At 48.3% G+C, this 8,174-nt stretch overlaps 1 protein-coding gene across 8 annotated transcripts in view; it reads right to left on the bottom strand.

Moving 5' to 3' along the window:
• Positions 1–357: 357 nt before the first annotated feature.
• MARF1 (meiosis regulator and mRNA stability factor 1) overlaps positions 358–8,174 on the bottom strand; it is a 39,560-nt gene continuing 31,743 nt past the window's right edge. For all 8 annotated transcript variants that reach the window (XM_045776047.2, XM_045776048.2, XM_045776052.2 and 5 more), the window contains 5 exons: positions 7,888–8,100; positions 6,599–6,659; positions 6,386–6,511; positions 4,831–5,001; positions 358–3,012 (listed from right to left, as the gene is read on the bottom strand). In XM_045776047.2, coding sequence (XP_045632003.1) covers positions 2,768–3,012; positions 4,831–5,001; positions 6,386–6,511; positions 6,599–6,659; positions 7,888–8,100 — 816 coding nt within the window. In that variant the 3' untranslated portion in view covers positions 358–2,767. The remainder of the gene's footprint in view (positions 3,013–4,830; positions 5,002–6,385; positions 6,512–6,598; positions 6,660–7,887; positions 8,101–8,174) is intronic.

The raw sequence follows: 8,174 nt of genomic DNA, 5'->3' as shown, positions 1-8,174 counted from the left end.
ATAGCCTGCAAAATGGATTTCTCTCACAGGGAGAGATTCGAGGGATTATGTCAGATTTCTAACCAGAGTCCTTTGTGATTACTGTATTTGCCCCACATGTGATTATACACTTGGCTGGAAGCCTCAGAGGGCGCTAACCATGGGGGGGGGGGCAGTAGTGCACACACCTGCCAGGGCTGTGGGCTAAGTGAGAAGGGCCCTGAAAATATCAGACTACTTCACTCTCCCCAAAATAGCTGGATTTTCAGAAGGGGTGAGAAGTTGGGGGAACCCAACGTGAAAAGAGGACAGGACAGGACTGGACTGGCTTCTTGTTCCTCCCCTCAGACAAATAACACAGCACTTGGAAAACTCAAATTAGATGCTTGCTTTGTAAAGTTTATTGACAACTGTTTGGTCCCAACACACAAAACAGCACTTGAACCACAAAAAAAGTGTTCAAACAAAGTAGACAGTTAAGAAAAACATCTCTTCCCCCAAGCCCGATCCGAAACAAATAGTGCAAGATGGGAAAGGGGGTTGTGGTGATAACTTTTTGTCTTTTTTTTTTTCTTTAAACAGATATATCTAACCTGGTACATCTTTCCACCCAGAAATAAAGAATTTCTTTGTCTTAATTCTCATACATCATTTCGTCACATCATTTAATTAAAGCCTCTTGATAAAAAAATAGATAGCAATCGGACTGGCCATTGTGGAGTACATCACGGACACAACGAGCTCACGCTGTTTATTCTCTTATCTTCTAACAGCGACGGTTAGAGTCACACACGCCTCCCAGACTGGCTGGTGACTCCAGCGAACAGTTGGGTTTGACCACTCCCATGACAGCATGGGCCTGCAGGCTCTTCTTTGACTGTTGCCCAAAGCAGCTGCTCTGAGACTGTTCCTCGTGACTTGTAATGGTGCCTCTGACGTTTTTAAAGTCAATCATGCCTAGGCGAGCAAAACTAAAGTCCAAGAGTGCAAACTCAGCCTTAAGAAGTCTCAGAATAAGGCAACTGAGGTTCTCGACGCCACCTTTCTCACACTGTTTAAAAGCTTCTTATAAAAAAAAAAAAATTGCACATCTGCATTTGACCTCCTGCCGTACTATGTCTGTAGGAGAAATGCCTTCATTCGGAGAGGCTTCGCACAGGGCCACACTGCTTGCGAGGCTTTTCCAGGGTTGTTCCATCTCGACTGAGGCCATGTGTGGAGAACTGGGAACCACTGGCTTCATTTTAAAGATTTTGGGGAACAAAAACCCGACTTGTAAAAATCTCTCTGGAGCCCTTGTTTTGTGGCATTTTATCAAAATGCTGGCTGTGAAATCAGAGCGCATTTTCTGGCTTTCTAGAAATTACAAAATATAAACATTTCCCCAAAAGAAACCATCTCAGTAGTGGAAGACCTAATGCCAACAGGTTCTTTCTGCTCTATGAATGAATCCGCCTTTTTGCCCAACAAATACAACCCATTGTAAATGTCAGGTTTCTCCAGGAGGGGTGAGAGGCCACCCGTCACCGGATGCCTCCGCCACCTCGAGGCGAAGGTCATTCCACAGGGCAGTGCTCCCTCAAAGGCTGGCTTTTCCCAAATGCCAACATCAGACACCACAAAAAACCCAAACATGCTTCCAACAGTGAGAAGTAACAGTAAAAGCAGACACTATTAAAAGACACTGAGCCAACACACACACACACACACGCTCACACATAAAGCTTCCCAGCTACCAAAACCAGGTTTAAAATTACAAATACAAGGTTAAGATGATCAACCTTGGCCTTCACACATATAGATAGGATTTCTGTCTCTTCCTAGTGGAAAGAGTATCGATGTCGCTCCTGTTAAAGCACCTCGCCCCTCAGCTCTGATTTGTAATTTATGCATTTCATGCATATTTTAGAAAATCAGACTCTCTTCCCAACACTGCCACTCAACACACAATACTGTGTGCTGGAATTCAAATGCTGACTTTAAATTCATGACACCAAGACCATCTCCTTTTCCTTAACCTAATCCATATCACACTGGAACGTAACATAAAAGGGAAGCTTAACATCCTCAACTTTCTAGAAAGCTCCTACATGGCACCCCGAAGTGGAAACAGTGTTAAAAAATTTGTGATGAAGCCACATTTATCAACTACAGACATAGTTCAATAAAACAAACAAGGCACGCTTACAAGTCACATGGAAGCCAGGAAGCTTCGTATCTAACCCAAAAATACATTCTCCCCACCTCGCCTGCCCTTCTGCTTCCATGTGGGAATGTGCAGGGCCGCAAGGTAGGCTCTGCTACACCACACACCGTGCACTTGATTCATACTGTCTGGAAACACCAGGAAGCAAAGGCTGAGAGGCTATCTTATGCTACATGTAAGATTCTACCACGGATGTAGCTTGAATGGCAGTAAAACCACTCCCTTCTAGCTGAGTTCTCACTGCTTTCTCCTTGTGGAACACCATTACATTTCCTAATCATTAAGAAAAATTTGGTAAGATATATTAAGGATTCCTTAACAAGGGCCAGGAGGTTTTGGGGTTTTTTTGTTTGTTTGTTTTGGTTTGTTTTTTCCAAATAATTAGGGGAGGAAAAAAGAAAGAAATACTTCAGCTCTAAAGCTGTGTTCAATGTAAAACCAAACGTTGTGGGATACATCTGAAGATGAACTGGCTTCTAGGGGGCTTGCATTCAAACAGAAAAGGCTGTGTTTTTTGAACCCACTTTTGTGTGCAGAATCAGACAGTGTTTCCCCATCCTAATTCTATGTTCAAAACGCGAGTCAAAGCTTGGTTATAGGTGCAAAGGAAAAATTGGCTGCCAATTTTACTCTATTTTTGGGTTGCTTTTTGGCTGGGCTTTCCACGGGGTCCTTGCTGGGCAGTGACTCTGAGGTTTCTGAGGAGGGGCAGGGAGGCACTGGGACAGCTGCTGAGATGCCGGAGGAGCCGGAGTCCGAGGCTGGGTTGTGGTTCTTTACTGGTACTGGAATTTCAATTTTTTCTTCTTGGTTTAAACTCATAATTTCTGTAAATGCCAAAAAGCAAACACATTCAGTTCTAGGACCTGCAAGATGTGTGGGGTTTTAGTTTCTCCCTCGTATCATCTCAAAGAATATTTTTAAGATCACCCACCAAACATCATGCCCATGCCGCAATTTACGTATCAGCTATGTGGCCAACACGTCACGTGAGTCAGATATTTAGAAATAAACTGCACCTCAGCTCTCCTTCCCTGGGATTACAAAGTTTTAGAAAGCTTCATTTTTGGCTGTAACTCAATGGGCAATGGTGTAGAAACATTTTTTCCCCCATTTGGATTCTCTGTCCTTTCACTGTCAGGTAGTTCAAGACCCATGAGCTTCATGGGACCTGAAGACTTTCCCACGAGGAGGGGCCTCACTGTCAGGAAGCCCCGGCGTGTACCACTGACAGAGGGCTGTGCCCCGCGTGGATCTAAGGTGGGCAGAGACAGACCGAGAAATGCACAGAGGCAGAATTACCCTAAATATCCAGGCAGTGAAACAGCCATTTTTCCTGCAGTGTTTACAGGCTGCTCTTTCTCTGCCTGAGCCCTGAGTCCTGGGCCTGCTGCGTATACAGGGGGCTGCTTTTGCTTCAAAGAGATGTTCTGTACCTCAGACTCCCTCAGCGTGTACATGTGCAAGGGGCCCTGGCACCAGAGGTGCAGAGAGGCCAGAGCAACGGAAGCAATGCTGAGCCCCAGCTCCCTTCTCAGGCCAGCACGCACGAGAATGGCACACAGACCTGCCCACGCCATTCCAATTCGGTTTCTCTGCCCGGTCCCAGGCGTATGGTTGCCTCTTGCGCAGACTAAATGCACCAGAGCCGCCACCCCATGCGCGGGCTGCTAGCCATCTCTCACCAGCTCCCATTGTGCGTCCCAGAGGAGCACATTCCTGCTTCTGTTACACGTGACATCTTCCAGTGGCAGAAGCCAGATCTATGTTTCCCTACCTCCCATTCTCCAGGTAAACAGCCTCAGTTCTTTTACAGGGCAACACAAGGCTGTCTGTCCCTGGTTTCCCCCTGGAACAGTAAGCAGAGTGGAGAAAAACTCATTGTGACAGACAAAGGCAACAAGGGAAGGGCCTGGACAGAGCAGATGGGTCACCTCTCCAGAGGTCAGGTGATACAGCAGCAAGACAAGGGGCTTGTGGTTCAAATCTCAGCTCCGCCACTTTCAGTCCGGTAGCCTGGAACCAGTGTGGTCTCCACAGGCCAAGCCGCACCCTCCATCGCCAGCCATGCAGGGATGCAGGGAGGAGGGGGTGTGAGCGTGCCTGTGAGCCCAAGCACAGGGCTGGCACCAGGTCAGTGCTCACCACAGCCAGCTTCCTGTCCCTTCTCAGCTCACCGTGCAGGCCCCGGAGCTCAAGTCACAGATGGCCCTCCCTCCCCTGCTCGTACCCTCACAAGGCCCCAACCTGGAGCCATCATTCACCTCTAGGCCGGACCAGAGCTGCTGTGTATGCACGTGGGGCACCAGGTGTGCCCACGAGCTGCTGTGCCTTTAGGAACGCAGGCAACAAAAGTCCAGGAAACCCTCCATACACACCTCCGTGGGCTTCTCCATGGCCCAGCTGTGGCATCCCTCCAGACCCACCATTGTTCTGGGCTTGAGGCTCCCCAAGCCACCCCAGGCTGTGAACCCAGCTTTGCAGGAAGACTGACCAGAAAAGAGGGTCCTGAATAATCAGCACAGGTATTCTTATGCCTGAAAATACAATTTCTCCCCACCTCCATCGAACTTTACCATACCGGCATCGTGCTTTGATTTTTAAACCCACAGAGAAAACCCCTGCAACCACACAGTGCATCCTACCAGGAGGCTCTGGGGGATGTTCCTCAAACTGAATGAGATCAGCAGATTGGAGGATGACAGGATCTGGTCTCAGCTGAGGGGACGGCAGGCACGAAGGGACGGGTGCACAGAGAAGGTCCACAGGGGAGTCGTTGGTCAGGCAGAGAAGCTCCTGATCTGTCTGGTGGGGCCCTGGACAGAGAAGGCAGGCCGGGGCTCGATTCAGGACAGCAGTCTACCACAAGTCTGTGCCTGAGGCTTTCTTTCTCAGCCTTCAAGATGAAAAAGGCCAGGAAGTACTCAAGAACTCAAGGTTAATAACAACAACAACAAAGCCATGAACAGAAAGGTCTGGGTCACTCTTTGGTAAATGAAATGCCACAAGCCAGGATCTCCTGATTTGTGTTCTCAGGAATAGCAATGCCCCAAGGGGCCAAAGCCAAAAAAAAAAAAAAAAAAGGATTCCACAATCAGCTTCCAAAGAGGAGAAGTAAGTCCTTAGAAGCGGTATAAAGTAGTTAAAATAAGCAAAAGCTCCGAAAATGCTAAGACATGGGGCCCAGTTCCATCACTCCCCAAGTGATCTTGGGTAAGCTCTTTAACCTTCCAGGACTTGGGTCCCTCATTCGGAGACTGGAAAGGAAGTTTCCCTGCAGGCTGTGCTGACAGCTGAGGGCAGGGAGCTCCATTCCCATGCTTTATAAAATGTGAAATGTGTCCTCCACACACAGGCCACAGTAACACTTCCAATGAGCGACTTACAGAGTCGTACAAAGATAAAAGTCTCATATGCAGCAATGGATTCAAAAGTCTTTCAATACAGTTACAACTGCTACAAAGCTCAAGCTAGTCGATTTCTATCTACAGAGGAGGCTCCACATAAAATCTGAGCGGATCAATGTTGTTTTAAGTATTATTAATGCATTATTACCAAGTCTTTCCCAGAGGGGCCCTGTGACAAAGACTCTCTCGATCCCACTTGAGCCTGGCCCTTTGAGCCTTCTTCTCCACGAGGCCTTGACCTTGGCCTTCCGTGTCTGTCTGGTCCTCACTGAGCCCAGTCTTAGCAAGCATCCTGGCAAGTCAGTTCTTCAAGAACTCCTCACCCCTGCTCTCTGACCAAAGCCCTCATTCCTCCACCCCTGATGTCTTCTCCTGGTGATGTGCCCCCACCGTCCCCCTCGCTCTCTGCTTCTTGACTAAAACATCCCCGTTCATCCTTGTACTCAGAGTTGCCTTCTATCTCCCTCCTCAGGTGCAGCAGAGTTGATCCTATTACAATAGTCTTAACATACTGTTTTAACAAATGTCGGAAAAATTATTTCCTCTGAAGCCTGAACTGGGCTGACATACTGTCATTACAGGACTGTCAACATCATTCAAGACCCTGAACCAGGGACCATAAAATACTATGAAATGCAGGCTCGTTTTTCTGTTACCAACCAAACACCAGACTGCTTTGGAGAATATATGAACATGGCCCACTGTGGCCCTTGCCCCCACCCACTCCCAGCCCACACCCCGGGGTCAGTTCTCCAAGAATTTCGCAAGCTTGGCTGTGTTGTGCCTTGCTTACCATCGCTGCCTGCTCCAAGTTCAAGTTCCACAGCTATGCCAGATTCAGGCACCGCTGGGATGTGCTCTGTGGCTGAGGGCTGGTTTTCAGGGTGGGTGGGGGCAAGCCCGAGTGAACTCAAACGACCTGGGGGACCAAGAGCAGCCGTCAGAGGGAAAAGTCAGTGAGAGAACCGGGATTTCTGAAGCAGGGAGGGGATGGGTGCTTACTTACTTTTCATGTCATTTTTTAACACTACAATTCTCTTATGACCATGTCCTTTTATCCAGACCACCTGCACACAAGACATACTACTGGTTAAGCAGTGGAAAAGGAGGGGAAATAAGCCCTAAATCCAGGAAGAATGGGACCTGTTGCACTGACCCTAAATATATTGGAAGTTAGAGAGGAATGTCAAGGAAAATTCTTCTATACTTTCATTAGCTTTTAAAGTAACAGAAGCTGGCAGAGACATGCTCCTTACAAGAAGATGTGTACTCTAAAAATGATGAGACTCAGCTTTAAAAATATTCTTTAGGGCTCTCAGAAAGACCATCTCCCCAACACCAGCTCTGGTCTGTTAAAGGAGATAGTTGTCACAGGAGAGTCCTTCCTATTTTCTCCAGAAACTAAATATACCCTAAGAAAACTAATGGGGATCATCCAGACCCCTCAAACTAAGCTCCTGGTCCTAATCCTGAAACACAGTCCTCTCTCCAGCTCCTCAGCCAAGCAAAAGCGGGAGCGGAGGCCCTTGGCTCCCAGCACTCCCCCACACGCGTCTGCACCAAGTTTCCATCTCAGCCTTCCTGGGTCCTTCGCTGCCTCTTGCATTACTTTCAGGTGGGTTCGGTCTCGTTATCACTCTCACCTGTGCTCCGGCCACAGCAAGGGTACTTGCCAAGCACCCTCCTCCCCTCCTCCTACTCTGGACACAGCAGTGACACTGGTGCTTTCCACACACAAACCTGAGGCTCCCTACTTCTTTCCTCCAGGTCCTTCTGCTCACAAGGCCCTCTGTAAGGGAACTCTCACTACATTGGTAGGCCCCTGCCTGGTTTTTCATGTCCTCAATATTCCACGCTACTTGTCACTGCTTATGCAGTCCCCTCTGCCCAGACTGTCCCCTCTTCGTCACATGGTTGACGTCTATAAATCCTTGACATCTTGGCTCTGGAACGAACCCCGAGCCTGGGCATGGGCCCTGCCCGTGGCCCTCCTCAGGGTACCCATGGATAACTGCACTGACCACACTGCCTCAAACCTGCCAGGTGCCCTGACTCTCCATCACCTGACACCTTTCTCAAGAAAGGGGCTGCAACTTACTCACCTGGCATATACAGATTTAATAAAGGCTTGCAGAATCAAGGAAAAACGCTAGAATCATCCCTTTAATGCCAACAGTATGTTTTTCAAAATGCCTGCCATTTCATTGTCCTGGCAGCATTTCATGACTGTGCTCAGGAGAGTGAGCCTGGGGTTCTCCAGGAAGACGCTCTCCAAGAAGCTCTGAGAACACCCACCTGAGGGATTGCTCCCAAGAGCTCCTCCACGCTACTGTAGCCATAGGTCTTGGGTTGCAGTGTTTCTCCGACATACTTGGTATAGGCCATGGAAAACTCATGGAGAAAAAGCTGCTGGTAGTGGTAAGTATGAAGTAAAGACCGCACGTTCTTGGCAAACAAATACAGGCTAGTGAGCTTTACACACTCCTCTGTCTTTTCGTTAGTGAAAACCTGGTTCAAGAGAAAAACACAGCATTAAAGACTTCCAGAGTGGGGCACCTGGGTGGCTCTGCTGGTTAAGGGTC

The sequence above is a fragment of the Ursus americanus genome, chromosome 2 (assembly GCF_024610735.1).
Source record: "Ursus americanus isolate L20-20 chromosome 2, mUrsAme1.1.p, whole genome shotgun sequence".
NCBI lineage: Eukaryota > Metazoa > Chordata > Mammalia > Carnivora > Ursidae > Ursus > Ursus americanus.
Note: the sequence above shows the minus strand (reverse complement) of the source record. Positions and strands in the feature narration are given on the sequence as shown.